At 32.1% G+C, this 22428-nt stretch overlaps 2 protein-coding genes across 2 annotated transcripts in view; one reads left to right on the top strand and one right to left on the bottom strand.

The window, feature by feature from the left end:
- 5-HT2B (5-hydroxytryptamine receptor 2B) overlaps positions 1 to 14178 on the top strand; it is a 66448-nt gene extending 52270 nt beyond the window's left edge. The window contains exons 5-8 of the mRNA XM_081986142.1: positions 1056 to 1263; positions 8238 to 8553; positions 10956 to 11434; positions 12518 to 14178. Of these exons, the coding sequence (XP_081842268.1) occupies positions 1056 to 1263; positions 8238 to 8553; positions 10956 to 11434; positions 12518 to 13068 (1554 nt within the window). The 3' untranslated portion in view covers positions 13069 to 14178. The remainder of the gene's footprint in view (positions 1 to 1055; positions 1264 to 8237; positions 8554 to 10955; positions 11435 to 12517) is intronic.
- The window catches only part of Rpn2 (Regulatory particle non-ATPase 2), a 61925-nt gene that overhangs the window by 7724 nt on the left and 31773 nt on the right, over positions 1 to 22428 (bottom strand). The window lies entirely within an intron of this gene.

Below are 22428 nucleotides of genomic sequence, written 5' to 3'. Positions count from 1 at the left end.
TCTTAGTTTGAAGCTTGCAATGCAAATTACTAAAAGTCAATGCGATTAGAAACTTTAAAGCCTTTGAGAACTATATAAATCTTTGCGTTGTGCTACCACTTATAATAAATGACTGTCAAGAACAAGTTTAAGGACAACAAATTGTGAAACTTGCGTAATTTAGTCATCCTATTTATAACTGAGACAAGGGATGTCCCCAAGGCTTTCTTTAATCTGCCTAGTCGTTTGCCATTCATAATTCAAAACAATCTCAGTTAAGTAGAGTGCTACTTCTCTTTGGGAATACACATAAACGTTCTTATGGTAAAATTGACTTGAAATCATTACTAAAAATAAATGTGGGAGTAAGAAATAGTAATTTAATATAAAGCTGATTAAATTGACTCATCCTCTTTTTATGGGTTTCTTAATACAGGCAAGGGTAGGCTATTCAGGTACTAAAATTAAATTAAACGACTTCATTTGTTTTATGGATAAATTTAGGTGTTTCATAAAACCCTCTTTACCTTATGAAACTCAGATCTGCAAATCTGCTACTTTTCGTCTCGACTTTCAAGTCATATTTACGTACAAGATTAATTTTCATAAAACTCTTTCAGTTGAAAAGCAAGAGGTAAATTAATTTACAAAATTAAGCAAAAACATTTTTATGCTTATTATACAGGGTGTCCGGATTTAGAGTGTTTAGACAGGAAAATTTTTCAAGTGAATTCTTGCAAATAGCCATTTTTCTGTAATTTTAAATGTAGAATCTACAAATAATGTTATTATCACATTATTACATAGATAACAAAAAAATAAAAGACAGAAGCGTACGATTTTGGTTATAGAACAAAAAAGAAACAAACAAATTTTTGAAATGCCCTACGATACTTACATGATACATTTTTCGTCTAAAACTACAATGGAACACCCTGTACTCATCATAAAAAATCTTATCTGCAAATTTCAGTATCTGTCTTGAATTAATAATAATCTGGCATTTGTCTGTTAATGCTATAATCAAACTACTTTAAATGAAATGATGAATGCATTTAAATAATTTGGTGTTTCAGGATCAAGATTCTCTGATTATAGAGGGCACCTGTCAAATCCCAGATCCACTCTACAAGCTCATCGGATCGATAATATGCTTCTACATACCGTTACTGGTGATGCTGGTGACCTACGCACTGACAGTTCGATTGCTGGCCAATCAAAAACAAAATTTAGGAACACCTAATTGGTCCAGTAATTGGATGGGTCCAGCCTCTACACCGTTAGGTAAGTTTTAATTTTTCAACTTTTTAATTGGCCAATAACAACCTTATTCCGGGTACTTCATTCGATTGGATGACAATAAATAACGAGGAAAATACACTTGCAGCTTCTCGAGAAACTGAACAAAAACTGCCTAATATAACACTCCAAATGACCTACTTTTTGTCCAGAAATCTCCCCCAAGATATAAGGGTGGGTGGGGTGCTATTAATTGTTAATAAAGTTACATTACACAATGAATAACAATAACATTAAATTGGTGGGAAGAGTGAATGTATAATGAATAAGTACAAGAAACTGAAGAAACTCTTATGATGCAAAGAAAAAGTAAATTATAACTAAAATAAATTTTAAGTTTATTTGAAAGCGAGTGTGTAAAAGATATGGAGAATCTAAAAATAAAATTGAAAGGTCCTTCTAAATAGTAAAAAGAATGAATGTTTTTTGTTTAATAAGCGATACTAGGCAAAGGCTATATTCAACGCAACGTTGTTCTTCATTGTTTTATTATTTTCTGAGATATTGAAAGAATTTTTTAGTATTAGAAATTACACTACTTTTGCAAAGTTTAAAATGTTTAATAGCCCCTTTTAGTGTAAAAACTAACCTAACCTAACAACAATTTGTCTAAAATAGCCGTCATTCTTGTTCCCTGGAAAAACTGAACTTTCCTGGAAAAACTAGTAGCTGCACTGTGCCATACAAAACCTCTCTACTACTTTTTTAGCAATCATGCCTTGAAGTGTAAGTTGAACGAATTTGAAATTTTTAGTGTTTTTGCACTACCTTTCTCTTTGAGGTTATTAGTATGGTATTAGATAAAACTGTAATAATTTATATTAATAACATTTAACAAACGTAATAAGTATCTTTTTCATTTCTTAAGCTGAAATGAGTTCAATATTCGAATCGTCTTACTCCCTATAATTTTAATATACAGAGAGGTCAAGAAATCGATAAAAAAAGAATAAAACCCTTACAGTTTCCTGTCGTAAAATTAATCATCCATATACAGGGTGGTCCAGTTTTAAATGTCAATAATTCACCATTCGATAGCCTATCAAAAAATAAGTTAACATACATTATGTCATTTTCCTGAAAAATGCTTCTCAAGGAAAATACAGTCCATAAAAGTTAAGTTTAAAAAATCGGTTTCTTGTCATAACTGTCAGACCGCTGGAGCAATTTTAATCAAATTTAGAATAAATACATAAGAAATTAATACTCATTATGTGATGTTAATGACGTTTGTCGAAACTGTCCAGTAGTGTAAATACAGAAAGATGGTTTTCATTTTTTTTTCTCTACATCACTGGATTTTTTCAAAAATTTCAATTTTTTTTTTTTACTTTACTTGTTCAATTTGACAAAATAAGTATCTCTTATAAAATTCTGATTTAAAACTTTGTTTACGAGATAATTGAGTTATTACGTTCAAAGACCCAAAACTAACCCAACCCAACTTTGTCTTGAAAACGGTGAAAATTGACTTAAGAAGCTTAAAAATTGTCTTTGTAACCAGTTTTCATAGTTTTCAGAAAAACTGAAAGACTTTAGTTTTGAAAATTAACTTATTAACAAGTAAATTTACTTTGAAACGGTGAAAATTGACTTGAGAGGCTTAAAAATTGTCTTTGTAACCAGTTTTCACAGTTTTCAGAAAAACTGAAAGACTTTAGTTTTGAAAATTGACTTATTAACAAGTAAATTTACTTTGAAACGGTGAAAATTGACTTGAGAGGCTTAAAAATTGTCTTTGTAACCAGTTTTCACAGTTTTCAGAAAAACTGAAAGACTTTAGTTTTGAAAATTGACTTATTAACAAGTAAATTTACTTTGAAACGGTGAAAATTGACTTGAGAGGCTTAAAAATTGTCTTTGTAACCAGTTTTCATAGTTTTCAGAAAAATTGAAAGACTTTAGTTTTGAAAATTGACTTATTAACAAGTAAATTTACTTTGAAACGGCGAAAATTGACTTGAGAGGCTTAAAAATTGTCTTTGTAACCAGTTTTCACAGTTTTCAGAAAAACTGAAAGACTTTAGTTTTGAAAATTGACTTATTAACAAGTAAATTTACTTTGAAACGGTGAAAATTGACTTGAGAGGCTTAAAAATTGTCTTTGTAACCAGTTTTCACAGTTTTCAGAAAAATTGAAAGACTTTAGTTTTGAAAATTGACTTATTAACAAGTAAATTTACTTTGAAACGGTGAAAATTGACTTGAGAGGCTTAAAAATTGTCTTTGTAACCAGTTTTCATAGTTTCCAGAAAAACTGAAAGACTTTAGTTTTGAAAATTGACTTATTAACAAGTAAATTTACTTTGAAACAGTGAAAATTGACTTGAGCGGCTTAAAAATTGTCTTTGTAACCAGTTTTCACAGTTTTCAGAAAAACTGAGACTTTAATTTTGAAAATTGACTTATTAACAAGTAAATTTACTTTGAAACGGTGAAAATTGACTTGAGAGACTTAAAAATTGTCTTTGAAACCAGTTTTCACAGTTTTCAGAAAAACTGAAAGACTTTAGTTTTGAAAATTGACTTATTAACAAGTAAATTTACTTTGAAACAGTGAAAATTGACTTGAGAGGCTTAAAAATTGTCTTTGTAACCAGTTTTCACAGTTTTCAGAAAAATTTAAAGACTTTAGTTTTGAAAATTGACTTATTAACAAGTAAATTTACTTTGAAACGGTGAAAATTGACTTGAGAGGCTTAAAAATTGTCTTTGTAACCAGTTTTCATAGTTTCCAGAAAAACTGAAAGACTTTAGTTTTGAAAATTGACTTATTAACAAGTAAATTTACTTTGAAACAGTGAAAATTGACTTGAGCGGCTTAAAAATTGTCTTTGTAACCAGTTTTCACAGTTTTCAGAAAAACTGAGACTTTAATTTTGAAAATTGACTTATTAACAAGTAAATTTACTTTGAAACGGTGAAAATTGACTTGAGAGACTTAAAAATTGTCTTTGAAACCAGTTTTCACAGTTTTCAGAAAAACTGAAAGACTTTAGGTTTGAAAATTGACTTATTAACAAGTAAATTTACTTTGAAACAGTGAAAATTGACTTGAGAGGCTTAAAAATTGTCTTTGTAACCAGTTTTCACAGTTTTCAGAAAAACTGAAAGACTTTAGTTTTGAAAATTGACTTATTAACAAGTAAATTTACTTTGAAACGGTGAAAATTGACTTGAGAGGCTTAAAAATTGTCTTTGTAACCAGTTTTCACAGTTTTCAGAAAAATTGAAATACTTTAGTTTTGAAAATTGACTTGAGAGGCTTAAAAACTGTCTTTGTAGTCAGTCGTTATAGTTTTCAGATAAGTTGAAAAACTTTAGTACTGAAAATTGAATTGTAGCCATGAAAAACTACTTTATCTAGAATTTTTGACTACAAATTCACACATTTCAACCTTGAAAATTGACTTGGACACCAAAAAGTGACATCAAAAGCTTAAAATTTGCATTTCAAGTAAGTTTTCATAATTTGAAAATACATTGCAACATTTTAGTCTTGAAAATAGTCTTAAATACAGGATATTGACATTACATTCATGAAAATTGAATTGAAGACTAACTTTTCAAGTTTTTTTTGCTTTGCTTTTCATTTTCTTAAAACTCTGGACTATTTTTGGTGCTTTAAAACTGCTTTCAGCATGGAAAATCGAGTTTTAGGGTTGTCTTTACCAAGTTTTTGACATAGCAGACTTAAAAAAAACTATTTTTACATTTTTCATAGGCTTAAACATGCCATTTCACGCTTTGTCAGTATTAAATTGACTTCTAGACGCTTCACTGTGCTTTAAGACTGAAAAATCGAATTTTAAACTATTTTTTATAGTAAAAGTTAAGTTTCAGACTCTTTATTGATAAAATTACACTATTTTGGCATACAAATATTAGTCTTGAACACGATTTTTTTAAATTAAACTTTGGTGGTCTTTGTCTTCCTTAGGAAGCGTTCTTCAGGAAAATGACATAATGCATGTCAACTTATTTTTTTGTTGGGCTATCGATTGGTGAATTATTGACATTTAAAACTGGACCACCCTGTAGAAAGTAAGTTATTAAGGTCTTGAATTTGCTTACAATTTAATTAGTAAAACCCTTTTTCTAACTCATTCACAACGTGTTGTACAACCTGAAAACTAGAATAAATAAGCACGAATCGCCTCCAAGATAAGAAAACAAGTTTACTTATAGAGAATATCTGCAAGTGCATCGCTGACATGAATTGTCAATTCTAAATTAGCACACACACACGAACATGATATAAACGTGACAGCATTGCTAAAAGCTGCCTCCCAAAAAATTTCCCGGCACGCTACTGATTTACCTTATATAAATCAGAGCTTTCTGTGCAAACGTTACGTGCCGAAGACCAAAACTAGATAAATCACGTTTTAGATTAAGTAAAGCCCAATTAAAACGTGGAATCCGCTAAGCTTGGAAGGCGGTACATAAGCAATTAGCGTTTTTAAAACCGTTTCAACTTAATAAAATTAGAACTTAAAACTTTCAAACTTACAAGCTTCACCGTCATGTTACATACCTGGAACAAAACGAAAAACCGTTTAAATATGCAGGGTTTTCATGGAAACGCTGAAAATCTCATACATAGCTTACACACACATTTGAAATTCTAATATGGAACGTCACCCAGATTCTCCAAATAACGCTTAGAATTAATTCAACCAATCTGCCGTCGACGAATCCATGTTTTTCAAAACAACTATGAATACGAATTTTTAAACGAGATTTTACAAGTTACATTACAGCAAAGCCGTACACATCCTTTGTACCTTAATAAGTAATCAACGGGAAATTGTCACCGGATGAAAATCCAGTTAGTTCATAATGCTTTTATCTCTTGTGCGCTAAACCGAAGCTATTTCACGGCAACAGATTATAGACAAGTTTTTAACGAAATCAGCGCTACTACTAAACTTTCTTAAAACCCCGGGAGACATAAAACTGCATTAGCGTTGATAATAGAAAATTGCTTCCGCACGTGAAGGCTTCTCTTAGATCATTACATTTCATGGATAAAAAAAACATGTTTCAAAGCTAAAACAGTGTCAAATTTACAGAGACAAACCTAATCAAGGTGAGTTTGTATTAAACTTGCTGCACCCACCCTCTAAATAAAATTGAAACATTAATTGTGGTTGACTGTGGCAAAGCCAATTACTTTAAAACCAAATAAATTATCCTGGATTCTTAATTAAATGTTAATAAAATGACCTGACACCATCATTCTGTGAATTGATTTCCTGACAAAGAATTTCCAAATAATAATAATTCATTTTCAAACCATCAAAAATAATATTGTTTCGTCATTGTTTCCCCAAACGAAAATTAGCATTTCCATTAAAACCGAAAGGAAATTCCTCTGCAATCCCATTTTGTGCAAACTGTCGCTCATCAATCATAAAACCCTGCCTAAATTGTACTTAAGTTACCATTTTAGTTGCTACAAAACGAACTTATAAATGTGTCTCAAAGGTAATTTAGCCTTTAAGCTAGCTATCATTAAAAGTATTAAAACAATTCACGTTTGCTTTTAAAGTGTCAGTCAGCACAAGTACAAATGTGCAGTATTTGCGTAAATTTCAGCACAGTGGGTAGTTAGTGAAGTTGCTTTTTGTCACAAACTACAAACACTGATTTTTGAATAAGTTATTGCTTTCCATATATTGATTGAATCAACCTACGCCATGAAATTCCAACGATATATCCTTCATATATTTTAGTATGCCTAGGGGTTTTGAGGTACAAGAGCAATTCGGAGAAATTCCAATACAGTGATGTATAGGCGTAAATGTATGTACAGGGTGGTCCAGTTTTAAATGTCAATAATTCACCAATCGGAAGCACAGTGGAGCGTCTAGAAGTCTATTTTAATACTGACAAAGAGTGAAATGGCATGTTTAAGCCTATGGAAAATGTAAAAATTGTTTTTTAAGTCTGCTATGTCAAAAACTTGGTGAAGATAACCCTAAAACTCGATTTTCCAAGCTGAAAGCAGTTTTAAAGCCCTAAAAATAGTCCAGAGTTCCAGGAAAATGAAAAGCAAACTAAGAAAAAGTTAGTCTTCAAGTCAATTTTCATGAATCTAATGTTAATATCCTATATTTAAGACTATTTTCAAGACTAATATATTGAATTGTATTTTCAAATTATGAAAAATTACTTCAAATGCAAAATTTAAGCTTTTGATGTCACTTTTCATTGTTTCAGATTCAGAGTCACATTTTGGTGTCCAATTTTCAAGGTTGAAATGTGTGAATTTGTAGTCAAAAATTCCAGATAAAGTAGTTATTCATGGCTACAAGTCAATTTTCACTACTAAAGTTTTTCAACTTATCTGAAAACTATAATGACCGACTACAAATCAATTTTCACAGTTTCCAAGTCAATTGTCAAGGCCTAAAATCTTCCAATTTGTCTGAAAACTGTGAAAACTGGCTACAAACCCATTTTTTAAGCTTCTAGAGTCAATTTTCACCGTTTTTAAGACAATTTTTAAGTTGGGTTGGGTTGGTTTTGGGTCTTTGAACGTAATAACTCAATTATTTCGTAAACGAAGTTTCAAATACTACTTTTATAAGAGATACTTCAAATAATTTCAGTTTTTTTGAGAAAATATCCAGTGACGTAGAGAATAAGGCAGAAAAATGAAAACCATCTTTTATATGTATTAATTGCATATGTATTTGTTCTAAATTTGATTAAACTTGCTCCAGCGGTCTGACAGTTATGACAAGAAACCGATTAAACTGAACATTTATGGACTGTATTTTCCTTGAGAAGCATGTATGTTAACTTATTTTTTGATGGGCTATCGATTGGTGAATTATTGACATTTAAAACTGGACTACCCTGTATATAGGATGGCTCATTTTGTTAACGAGTGTGTAGGAATTGAGGTAATAAAAATGTTATCCATTTTCATTTTTGAAATTTTTTTTTAGAACGAAGATGCACCTGGAGGCGTCTTCTGAAAGCAACTTCAAGAGGAGGAAAACTATCAACACTATCAACACCACAGCATGGTCATTCAGCCGGTTCTACAGATACAGAATTGACAACGTTGGACACTCACGAACTGTGGATACAAGAGTCTGAACCAACTCCTTGCACTATGTCAGCACTTGGTCAATTCGGAGCCGAAATGCTCAAATTATCGAGAGGATTGCAGGAAGCTGCAACTGCAGCTGCAGTTGAAAATATGGGTTCTGCTGGAATGGAAGCACGGTTATTAACGGGAAAAAGTTTTCTGAAATCAGGGTAAGTAATTGCCCTATTACATTTTCCTTTAACTTAATGGTGTTTGAACTACCTGACTGCATAAAATAAGTAAATAAACGGCAAGTTTCTGAAAAAACAATTTGACGGAAGGTAAACACTCAGTACAGTAAACTTTGTAGCATTTTAATTAAATCCATTTGGATGGATGGCTTTAAGTTAAACAACCAAAACCTTTTAATATCCCTGAAATGTTATTTTCTTTCGTTTACCTAAGCCATCCCTGGCTACGTTAACTGAAGTCGCTTGAATGGCCTTTAAGAAGAGAATAATTGGGGGCTAATACAATAGTATGCTGAATCTGCTGAATTTTATAATATTGTTTCAACTGAAATGTTTTAGATTGAAAAAGAGTTGAAAATCTGAAATAAACCAATTATTTGACGGCATTTAATACTGACAAGATCTGAATGAAATTCTCAACGCCTAATTAACATCATCCTCAACATGGAGTAATCGATCGTGTACATAATCACTGCTGACCGCAATAATCGTCCATAAATCGGGAATAAATTTCAAATTGATCCATTCAAACTAGCAATCTGCTTTAGCTGTTAAAGCGTTTAATCTCAATTAAGGGCCTGTTTATTTAATTGAATTACTGATATAATGGGCGTCTGTTTACCAGCTGAAAGCATCTTGAATATTTATAGGCGATTAGTTTCTGATGTGACCACCATTACCATTTTAAATGTCTTTAATGACTGGGTAAAGTTTTTCTGGAATCCTATATCCAGCCAAAATGTGTTTTGTACTGCAAGACTAAAACAGTTTTACTTAGTAGAGCACTAAAACGTTCAAGCGTAATAATAACACTGAGATTAGCTGTTTCCTCAAATTACAACACAAATCACACACCAAAAGAAATGAACAGGAAAAATACTATAAAATCAATTTATTACCTATCATTTTTGCTAAATGAATTACGACGCTCAAATGTCAGAATCAGAAATATCACTTCGAATTCTTATACAAGATTAATTACTTTATCCGAGAATAAGCACAAAAGATGAGGCTTATAATAGTCTCAATGTAAAGGTTCTTCCTTGTCAAAGGCATCGATCGCCTTTTTGACGCGAATTGATTGACGATAGAATTTCGAATCTTATCTCAGTTCACGAAGAATGCAGATACTTTATCACCATTTTTAAGAGGTTCCTAAACCTATAAATTGTGCAGATAACGTCTGAAACTTACTTTACCTTGGAGCTTTTGCGAGAGATTCCAGCACGTCACCGAACCTTTGCCCTCTTAAATAACGCGCACTAATTAACAATTGAATTAGTTCGCCCTTTGGGTATTAGACGGTTCAAACTATATGTTAGTCCTCCCCGTTTAATATCCGTTGGGGAATTGATAGAACGCCATAAGACACGGTAATTTATGGCCAAATTCAACCACCTTGAGGTGATGTCGTGAGTAATTAAAATTGCAACACGTAATTGAAAACGATTCTGTAGTGATGGTGGAGAAGTTAATTGGAACAATTACTTAGTATCAATCTACTATAAGCACTCCTAATTCCCATCTAATAAACACTAAAAATGTAAAAACTAAAAACTAGATTCAAGGGAAAGCCATTATAAAGATCCTCAAATGTTATTAGGCTTACAACATTAATTAGATGTACTCTACGACGTAATCAGTTACACATATCTGAACTCTGAATTACTCTAATCCTCTAAAATTCGCACCACGAAACTTCAAGAGCACTACATACACTCATCCAGAAATATATCGAGCCTAAGGGAAGGATTTATAATTAAAGCAGTGTGGAGTAAATACATTATGAGTCTAGAAAACTAATTAATAATAGGAAATCCTGCAAACGGGTAAGTTAAGCAAGTTTATTAAATGTTTGAAAATAAAGCCGCGATGGTGGAACTCAAATATTGCTTTAACTCAATTAAAATTTGCCCAAAACCAACAACTAACAAAAAACTCAATAACTAACATATTTTCTTTCCTACTGTGATAGATTTCTCTAACAGACTCTTTAAATTAAGCCTCTTCACTTTCAATCCTATTAAAACTTTGAAATACCATGTTAAAATTGGAAATGCAACCACCAGACCATTAAAATGGAATCAATATACAAAGACGGTAATCAAAATAAAACAATATCAGGTTATATGTTTTGAGGCACTTAAAAAGTTCCTATATTAATTAACAGTAGGACGCAAAAAGTGTAAGGAAAAAACTAAGGTAATAATTAATTTCGTTAATGGATGACATTTAGGATTCCATTACGAAATTAAGAACCGGCATTCGATTTTTATGGCAATAAAGTATAATAATCCAGGGAATCATTTCATCAGCCACACCCTTTGCTCAAATATTCAATTCTCTGTTATAGGCAAAAACTAATTTAACCTGAATTTCAGATCAACAGAAAGCCTAACAGCGTCCCATTCCTCCCTATTAACCTCCTCGGAGCTGTCTCCATGGCAATCTAAACGCAGAAGAGCCTCAACCTTCCACGAAGGTGATCAACGAGACGAATCTCCATCACCACGTTGGAGAAGAAGACGTGGATCAAGTTTCCATTCGCTCAGAACATCGTTTAGTGAACGAAACCAGTCAATACCGAGCGAGTGCTCGTTACCTCTTCCACCTCCGTGCACGTGTCCATATTTCGGAATGAAATCCAATGATAAGTGTGTCCTGCCTCAACCTGCCGAAGTGAAAATTGTGCCAAGTGACGCGTTGGGAAATAATTATACTTTGAGTGCGGAAAAATCTAGTTCAACCAGTGTTTCACCGGTGAAAAAATCGGCATTGAGCAGCCGGAGTAGAGACGGAAGTGATACATCTCCGAGTAATATAGTAGTGACTTGGGAGTCGAAACGAGGACATAGAAGAGGTTTGTATTAGTTATGAAAGAAGTAGTAGTAGAAAAGTTTTAATTGCGGGTATTACAGGCAAAAACAAAGTTTTAGCTAGTCTTTTAGACAGACACAAGCTATATCTCATATACATACAGGAGGGACTATAACTTGTTCTTGAATAGACAATTCCAATAATAGTGTTACCCAAAAACTCATCTCAGCTTGAACCACTCTGTTCAGTACACAAGACGAGCTAATAATTTCACTCAACTAAACAATAAGTCAATATTTGGTATAGTTTTCGAGATATTTCGTACTGAAACTCAGTGCCCCCTAAACCAGGACAAGATAAAATTTGCTTATTTTTACTATTTAATACCAACTTTTTTCAAAATACTTCCTTCAAAACTAATTTAAGTCAGTTTGGCTCTTTTGTGAAAATGAGGCTTTAAAATTATCTTCAATAACCGAAAACATAGCATTCTTGTGGCACATAATGAGACCCTTACGACTCTGTAAAGTTTTCGGGAAATTTCTAAGGGTTGAAGTTTCAAGGATCTGAAATAGGTTCTGGTAAACTTATTAACAAAAAAGTTATAAATGTGAAATATTGCAAATCTTGCAGTATATGGTTCAAATTAAAAAGCTCTGAATAATTAATTTCAACTGTCTATTCTGAATTCGATAGCCAATTACGATGGTTTTTAGATACATAATTTATTCATAACATGCAATATAATCGGCTGTTTAAAATGGTGTCATAAAATATTAACTTAATTGGTAGATCAAAAAAATTATAAAAAATTGGGCTCCTCGTATCAAGGTAAAATCAATAAGCTATTTTAAACCGACCATAATAACGAATTTAAAGAGCCACAGGCCTCATTTTGCGGAGAGGGTGGCATTTGCAATTTACTAACTCTAGATTTTCGCAATTTCCTGCCCAAAAGTTGTTAAGCGTTATTAGTTTCCACTCCGGGGCAAAATTATTATTCATCAATTTACGGTTGCACACCGAATATCCACACGAACTACGTAATCGACATGGGAAAAAGTGTCATGACGATAATTACCTCTTATCGACAACAACCTCAGGCATAATGATATGTTTATTTCAGGATCCAGTTTTGGCAACACCAAAAGCTCCCTCCTCACGCACTCCCCAGCAAGTTCACAGAAAACCCCTTTACTACGACGATCGGCCACACTGAGGCAAAATGGCAACACTACAACACTAAACGATCGAAACAAAAACCCTTCATCTCCATGTCTATTACAACGATATCAGTACAATTCCGGTGCAGGCAAATTGACCAGAAGTGTACGATCGCACCACTCCAGAAACTCCAGCGTTATATCCAGAAACTCTTCAAGACATGGTAGGATAATTCGTTTAGAACAAAAAGCCACCAAAGTGCTCGGAGTAGTGTTTTTTACATTCGTTATTCTGTGGGCACCCTTCTTCATACTTAATCTTCTTCCAACGTTTTGTCTAGAGTGTGACAAGAACCTGGACGCTTGGGTGATGCATTTAGTCACCTGGCTTGGCTACGCCAGTTCAATGGTCAATCCAATATTTTATACGATTTTCAATAAAGTCTTTAGGCAAGCGTTTAAAAAAGTGTTGTTGTGTCGTTACAGGAAGACTACATGGCGACCGCACAGATGACAAGTGCGTGTTAAAAAAGACCAAAAAACGAAACTGTAAATTTGTATCAAAATACTTAGATCAACGTCCGAAACATATCTAATTGTTAGATTTTTCTAGGCTGCATAAATGTCAATAAGTGTTACAATTAATTAACTGTAAAGATTATAATTAATTGAATCCTAATCTCGATACAAATAGAAAACATATCTAAGAACTGTCAATGAATTATTAACGGTTAGTTACTTAGAGTACTTTTGTTCGTTCCGATATATTGGCAGTACTGAAAACGTTAATACAAACTGGATTATAGAGGATGTAACAAAAAAGGTAAGTTTGTCACATTAATTTATTACAGCAAAAGCATCAGTGGTTAATTATTACCTTATTGTAACACCCTTTATAAGTGTCCTTGTAACAAACGAACTGTTAGTTTATTAACACTCTTGTTTAGTGTACAAACTGTATTATTTGCACTTATTTTTTTTGTATTCTAGACACAAATTTTATCACAAATCCAGTATTACTATTTTTATAAATTGTAAAATTATCAAACTTCTTAAATGTTTGTAACAAAATATAATGTAGAATCGTTAGATTTGTACTGCTTTTATGACACCGGAAGTAACTAAGTATATAAGATTGTGGTAAATCTCTAATCATAAATTAAACGTATTGTTATTAAGCAAGTAGACTATCATAAATCCTATTTTCGATAATAACGCCAATGTGATACAATTATTAGAGTTAAATTTGTATTTTTCTAAGTGAAACATTTTTTATAAAAAAAAATGCTATGCAGGAAATTGGACATAATGATCGTTGAACCAGTTGACGTACCTTATTATTTTTTGATGATAAGTAGTGTCAATTTTGAAATCACTGTTTAAAAGAAATTTTATAATTTTAGAGCGTCTCGTGTTCAATTTCCTAAACGCACACTTTTGTGATATTGATTAGTTTGTAATTATAGTAAACGGCTCAAAAAAGCCATTAAATGTGGGGAAAAAATGCTTCTTAACTGTAACATAATAAAAACCTAATTATAACGTATAAAATTCGAAGTTTAGTAACTTAATATGTACATACAATTAGCATCATTGTGTAGCTAGATATAAAATTGGTATATGTTATGGTGTATTATTTTTCCTCAGTTAATATCATTTAAATTCTCAAATATTTTCACCAAAACACTCTGATTGATAAATTCAACTTTGAATAACTATAATAATGATTGATTTTTTTAAACTGCTTGAAAATGGATGAAAACTGAAAAAATCACCAATTTAAGTTACGACAATAAAAACCTTAATTACAGTGACAATTATTACATTTTATCAAGCCTCAGCAAGTTTTCCAACTTCATTTAAAAACAAGATTAGACTGAAGTCAGCAATAATGATTCCGGCATAGGGTACGAAATAACAAATTTAACTTCTAGCCCTCGTAGGCTGGTTTATTACACGCCTTTAGGCAGATATCCTGATTAATTTTGCATAGGTCGCGTCCGCCATTCACCGCAGGATCAAAAGGAACAAAGCCTACGCAGTAATCCGGCGAAACTCAATTTCATGGTCGGGGATCGCGTTATTGTAAAAAGTCACGAGGACGAACACATGCCTTTTATGCTTTGTCCAATAATTCATACTGAAAGTTTAAAACAGGTTTTGTCCTCCTCGGATCATCGTGAAATGCTCATGCATTGACCACTACGAGGGCTTTACTCAAAGTGCAACTTAATGATGTTTGTCGCTTTTTTAACCTTTAATGAAAAAAAACTCTGGTTTAGGTACAAGGAACTAAAGATAAAACGATCACTGCTACAAAGCTTTTTTCGTTGTACATTTTCGTCATTAAAAGAAGAATGGTGCATACGACCTCTAAGCAATTAAAACAAGCTCTTGAGCGCAAAAAGCATAGCTAAAGTGTTAGAGCAGTATGTAGATAATTATACTCGCTAAAAACGTAAAATCCCCTCAAATTTTCTCGCTAAACAGTCATTTTCCCCCAAAACTATCTTATACCCCCTAAGTGGAATGTTACTAGATAGAATGGAATTTATATAGCTTACTTTAATCTTGAAAACGGCTCTCGTACATACAGAAAGATAAAGAATTTCTACTACAGAGCAGCAGGCTATAAATTTTCAAGCAAGTGTGGTATTTAATTCGCAAGGGCATTTTTACGTCAATGGCAATCCATTATGAAATTAAAACCTATAAGGAGATACATTAATTTTTTAGCGCTTTTTATTAATGGTGTTTTTCACTATAATAAAAACTGTTCAACAAAGATTCTAAATAAAGAAAAAATCAATCCGAATGTCGCATAACAAAAAAAAAGACGTATTTCAGAAATTAGGTCGAGTCCTCAACCTGAACGGCTGGTTAAAAATGTCAGTCTTAATTAAATTCACACAAGTTTATATTACCTAATTTGTAAAGTTTAATTAACTCAGTCTCAAAAATGTCTTTCAAGTTTTCTGTCCAAATTGAGTGCTGGTAGATTGGCAACTTTTAATGCTGTGTTTATTGGAAAATATAAAGTGGACGATACTTTCTGTTTGAAAAAGTGATTGACGATATTTATTCGTAGAATATTCAATAACCTTGCTTCTTCAACAGTTTAACTTAGTCCAGAGTTTTTTTTTAAAGGAATTTTAGTAGTTCAAAAATAAAAACCAACAGAAAAGTATTAAGATAATACAAAACTGAAAAAATAGGAAGAAAATTAGCTTCAAACTTCTAGACAGTGTAAAATAGAGTACAGAGTAGATCAGGCAGATCAGAGGAAAGCAAGTTTGGATAGAATCTAAAGGAATTCAAGTATTCTACTAGAATACCACTTCTAAAATCATAAAAAATGACTTATAAAGCAGATTTTTAGCCTTGAAGCCAATTTTCATAAGTTTGGAGTTAATTTTCAAGACTAAATACATGAAATTCTTTACAGACACATTTTAAGCTTTCAAGTAAATTTTGATGAATTAATAATAATTATTGAGGCGAGAGACTTGATGTTAGTCTAAAATTTATGAAAACTTACTTGAAAGACAATCTTCAAGCTTTCAAGCCTATTTTCCTGGGTTTGAATTCAATTTTCAAAACTGGACATCTGAAATTAGTCTGGAAACCACGAAAATTGACTGGTAAGGCAAATTTTAAGCCTCCAAGTCAATTTGACTTTTATTGAATTAGTCTGAAAATCATAAAAGCAGATTTTTTAGCCTGGAAGCGAATTTTTATAGGTTTGGAGTTAATTTTCAAGACTAAATACATGAAATTAATCTGAAAACTGTCTGTACAAAAACGTTTTAAACTTTCAAGTCAATTTTGATGAGTTAGAAGCCTAGAAGTTTTGAAGCCTAAAACTTTAGATACCCACGACTATCTACACACTAAAACATTCAAAACAGTATTGATTGATGTTTCTGGCTTTAAAAAATTATAAAAGTAAATCTTTGGTTCAAAAATTCTTGGGGTAGATCGTGGTCTTTCAAACTTTTTCAAATTATTTTTGCAGGCACATTTTTATCTTCAGCCATTCCTAGCATTTCATGTATCTCATTAGTTCGATAGATACATTACATAACAGTTTCCAGGTAATTCAAATTTCTGATATGCAAAATAATTCATTAATTTTGATTGAGATGTCACGTGAATTTAATCTTATTCGCTGATTCCAAGGAATTAAAGATAAAATGGCATTGGAAGCACTTTTAGCTAGGTTAAAACCCAAAATTGTTTAAACCGATATCTTAAGCCATTTTGAAACTATTTATTGTTTAATTAAATTTTGTATTTTACCGTTTTCAATAACAGTCTATATTTTCTTGTATTTTGAGCTTTTTCAAGTATGATCCCAGCTTTATCAGGTTTTTGAAAAATTTGAAGCAAAATTGTTCCTAATCAACTCTTTAACCCAACACCATCAGTTTGCAGAACCGTCAGTTTTTGGTCACCCTAATCGCAATTTTTAAGAGAGGATTTTTTGCTCAACATTACTGGAAAGAGGAGCTCTAAACTCATCCCTGAAAGTTTCACAGTCTGTCAGTGCAGCTACTATACAGGGGGTGCATGAAATGTGTAGGAAATCAGGTACCTGTGGAAGACCAGAAAAAACAGCAGGAAACATGTGATCTTAAATTGAAAAATACAAAAAACCTTCTTTCAAGCTACATAGCAAACTTTTGAACATGTGATTACATTCTTGCAACAAAAATCCCCTGTATAGAAAAACACTATTATTCATATTTTTAAACGTTTTAACTAACCTAACTAATTTGGTATTTACATCAGTTCCTGCTTCCATCAATAATTTTCCTAGTTTAAACTGTTTCCTTCCCTAGTGCAGTTTTAATTATTTGCAGCAGCTGTTGCTTACAAAATTGAGCGATTTATTACAATTTCGATTCCGATTCCCAAATGTACGTTTACGAAAACTTGTAGACAACGTCAATCTAGAATCTAGATATACTAAATTAAATTGTAGGTTTCAATTAAATTGTAACGGAATTTTTGAGTTTGTTGCCCTGAACTATTCAAATGATACATTTCTGTACGGTCAGTGAAAACTTGAATGTTAGCTTCGTTTTACTGGCATTCAGCTATAAAATTTGTTATGACCACTTAAATTTAGCCTCTACCATAACTATACATTGTAAGTTATTCTCACAACATTGTTAATATAATCAACAATAAAGGACACTTTTAACATTATGGGTAATATTAAGTTTTACAAAATTTAAATTATGACTGTCAGTCAAAAGTCAAACTTTCCATTGAGTATATGACCAAAGACGAATGGACTTTATTTAGGTTTTCATGACGAAGGCGTAACATAATAACGAACCCCGGATATCACCAAAAAGGCCAAGCCCTGCTTTTTTACCGTAGAAGTCACAGGAAATACCGTCGGAGATGAGATAGACCGAAGGTGAGATTAGGCGGCTAAGTAACGGGATTTACGAAACGGATTTACTCTGATGGGCCTCGGAAACGTTCTACATTAAGCGACTTGCGAGAGCAAAAAGCAGGGAAACAAATTGAGTAGTTTTAAGCCCTAAAAATTACTCTTTTATTTCGTCTGATTAGCTGTTATTTCCAGGAACAATGTCGGGTTCATTTAAATATAGACTTGGCTGCTATCTTGATTTACAGCTTTCATCAAGTCTAAGTAAATTATTACCCCGTTCAGAAACATTACGCCAACTGGCTCTCGAAATCAATAAAACACAACGAGGAATTCGTTGGAAATTGGAATTTAGTTCGCGATGCAAGATGAGCTTCTGTCATCTTCTAATGAAAATTGAAATCTTATTTAAAAAAAAAGATCACGAGCCGGATTTATGGGCACACCCATCAATGACATTCGGCAAAAAATCCATTATCTGAAAATTGCCAGAAATGAAAAATTCGTTCAGGTATCCGCTCTACTGAGGACGAATCGAATTTTACGCGTTTCTTAAATTTATGGCCAGAATCGCAAAACTTGGAGGCTGTTGTTGATATACAGTGAGATAAACCGACTTAATCAAAAATATATTAATAACAATTACTGTTTTATGTGAAAAAGTACAAATGAAGTACAATAAACATTTTGTTCTATTACTGTCAGTTTTGAATAGATAGTAACACCTATTACCTATCCGTAAGTCATTACTCACTGATTCAGTCCATCCGTGGACACCACCAATATATAGCAAAAATCAAAGTAAAATGGAGTGACGTAACAGTTAATAGAAACATACATGTTTTGAATGTAACATTTGTAAACGTTTGCTTCTTCAAATACAGTTTAATAGAAATAACATTATTAGATCATATTAGTTAGCTAAACCTGTAAACTGTCAAATTCAATCTCATGAAGGTACAAAACAACGAAGCTTCTTTGAAAAGTAACGAAATCAGTGTGACTTTGGTTTAATACATTTTATACTTTCATCAGTGCATTTTTGGCATTTATGACATCTGGTTGTGTGTTTCTGCCTCAATTTTAGGCCTGGTTCTCATTAACGAATATTCGGACGAAAAGTATGAAAATTCGAAAAAAGTGTCAGATGTCATACGTCATTCAAATAATGTAGTTCTCATAGCCGAAAAATTTTCTGAAAATTCTATCCACAAAAAACGATAATTGGTGCCATTTGAAAATTTGAGGGTCTGACTGAATATTATTGTTTTTCGTTTTTAAAATAACGAAACATAATAATTTACCTTGATTTTTGCAATAGCTGTCAAATTGTCCAGTACCAAAATAATAGCAGATTTATCACGTTGACAAAAGATATTTTAATTTGTGTGTAACGGTGCAATGTGTTATTCTCTTTCGTTGTGAATACTTATCACAGTCGTAGAAAAAGTATAGTATTCTACACGCATGTGGGCTATTACTCACGAGGATTAAGTTTTGATTGACATTCGTCGTAAAACATAAAGTAGAGATAAAGTATCATAACATGCTCGTTGAGTAATATACTATCGTTTAAAGTCATGATATTTGATTATACGATTATTACAATTTAAAGATTTGCATATTACAAGATGGTCAATATTAGCCTTGCATTCCAGGAACTAATCTACGGAGAGCATATTTGAATAACCAAACCAAGCAAAAGGATCAGAAGTAATGGAATATGGCCAAAAGGGAAAGAGCAAGGACTCTAAATAGACTTTTGGCCTGTTATTTCCCCAATACTTTAATGGCGTATTTTATCTTGTTCGAATGTGCATTTCCGATCCAATATCAAGAACTTTTGCGGTGTAATAAATGGTGGAAACGTAGCTAAAGAACTTTACGAAATGTACTGTTTCTTACCAAGTTAGTTTTTTTGGCAGCACGAAATAAACAAAATCGTATACGTTTTATACGCCAGTTCGATTATTCAGAATGTCATTTCTGTTCGTCAGATAAAATGGAATTTAATCTGCATGTGACTGCAAAGGTTTTGCCTCTCTTTTGAAAAATGAATTGAACACGTAAATTGGTTAACAGTAATGTACAGTGGCACTATTAAAATGTTATACAAATGCACAATACTATTTAAAGGTATCACGTTTTCAAACACATTACAAGTTACCTCATCATTGAAAAATTATGTCCAACGAGGTTAAAATAAACTTTTGCGTGAATAATTCATACCATTAAGGGCTATTCCCAATTTAAACTAGTGATGATGGTTAGTATAAAGCGGTCCAATTTTATTTAATGTAATTTTTAAAATCGAATAACAAAATTTAAATATCCAGTTGATTTTAATCGCGAAACACCAAAATGGCTTCATTTTAAAACCTTTTTCAATTTTTCTTTCGTAATTAACAAAACAGCCGGTTTTATACCTTGTAGAGTGTCCAGTAATTATCGAATAATTAACATTTGTAAGGAAAATGATTTTTTAAGTGGCAAATCCAAAGCTTATCAAAAATGATGAAAACAAAACCTTAAAAAATATATTTGTACAGATTGAGTAAAGTTCCGTTAATAATTTTTCTCGTCATGAGAAAATAAATCATTTGGTGCATGAAACCAAGAAAACCATTTCAAGTTAATGATTATAACATCATTGTTTTCCCTAATTACGGTTTTGAGCCGAGCAACAATTTCCCTATTAATTTAGCTAAAAGCAAAAAAAAAAGAGAACGCTTTAAGGGATGGTCATTAATTACAGCAAATACGAAAATTGTTTGGAAGAAGGAACAAAGATATTAATCATAATTTTTGCAAATGCCTACTGCTGCTTTTAATTTCGGGTCTTACAGTATTATCCTCCAATTCGTCATAGCTGATTATTCCAAACCAGAAAGTAATTAATTAATATAAGTATAGAAAGAAGTATCCTAAACTAATTTATTCACAGAATTGTACTGAAACAGACAAACAAAATCGAATGCGATTTAAAGCGATTGTGATACGCACTTGAAATGTCGAGTAAATAAAAACCAGTTTCCCCGACTGTCATTTACATTCCGCAAGACATTCTTTCGTCTAGAAATAACACGGCCGAACATCTAACCTTTATTGCTGTTTTCCCGTGGAAATTGGAAGATAAATCCCTCTCAAAATACGAGATAGAATTCGAAATGGCGATCGAAAAAAGTTGGAATCTTATTCGGTGCTGTTGCCGTCACATTTCGATTGATAATTGCGAAGGAAAGCAATCAAAATTGAACTTTCTTTTACGTTTAAGTTGAATGAGAATGCAATTATTATTGTTACATTTTAAATTAAAGCTGGAATTGCAAAGTATGATATTTCTGGATTATTTTCTAAGTTTAGCAACAACAACAAACATTCTTTTGAAATAGAAATGTAATTCTAAAGTAAATGGGACTCTGAAAGACAGGAAAACAATGGTTATGCTTACAACTTCTTCCGTGTAAAAGCAGTTTGAGTTGCAAACAATAATAAACGTGGTAAGATTTGCACTGAACTTTAAAGATTATCCAAGACACATGTCGTTTCAATTTCTTCAAAATTTTTATTGGAACTACACAGATGGTAGATTGCATTAGTTAGTTAATTAAATCAAAAATCAGTTTCATCAGCAAACTAGAAAATATTTGCTGATCCGAATTTGGAATATTTTAAGACTGCAGTTTGCGAATAATATAAATTTCTGGGCTAGTCTAGTATGTCTTTGAGAGATGAGGAGTGGAGAAGTATTTCGCCAACATTGCACGGATGCTGGGGCTCTTTTATTAACATAAAGGGATGCAAACTGCTTTTCGGGACATTTTCCGGTAGTAACAGACTTAACAAATCCCGCGGCAAATTGAATACTCCGTCATTTGGCCCATCTGCGCGCTATAAAATTGCTTGCTTTAGTTTCCTGAAGGAATTTCTTCTTGCTTCCCGCATAAATAACTTTTCGATTTAATCAGGGCCTGACCTATTTCGCTCCACTCCTCGTCACTTCAACCGCTAGAAAAAAAAGTAATTACGAACCGAACGAAAGAAAATTAAATACATCAAATTCTATGAGAAATTGACTTTTTAAGTGGCAATTCCAGAACTTGCAGTAATCTCCGTTAAGTTCTAATTATCTGATCATTTACTTTTTTTTTCTTTTTATTACTATTTGATTTATAAAGAAGTTCTATTGACCGATTAATCTGAAAAGAACCTCGCTTTTAACGCTTAAAATTCCTACTAATAATGTTTTTTTTTGAAGATCACAAAAAACTCTGTATGTACGATTTAAAAATAAAAATAACGTGGATGTATCTAGTTCCAGGCCATAATAATAAAACACAATAATTGTAGAAATATTCAATCACCTAAAAAAACACCTAAAAACGTGCATTTTCCTAATGGAAAGTTTGCTCAGCTTTCATTAAGTAACAAACTTTAAATTAACGTTTTTTGTCTTTGAAAGTTTTTAAT

Source organism: Ips typographus, linkage group LG9 (genome assembly GCF_016097725.1).
Source record: "Ips typographus isolate SLU linkage group LG9, UJ_Ityp_2.0, whole genome shotgun sequence".
Lineage (NCBI taxonomy): Eukaryota > Metazoa > Arthropoda > Insecta > Coleoptera > Curculionidae > Ips > Ips typographus.
This window is presented reverse-complemented; position numbering and strand designations above follow the sequence as displayed.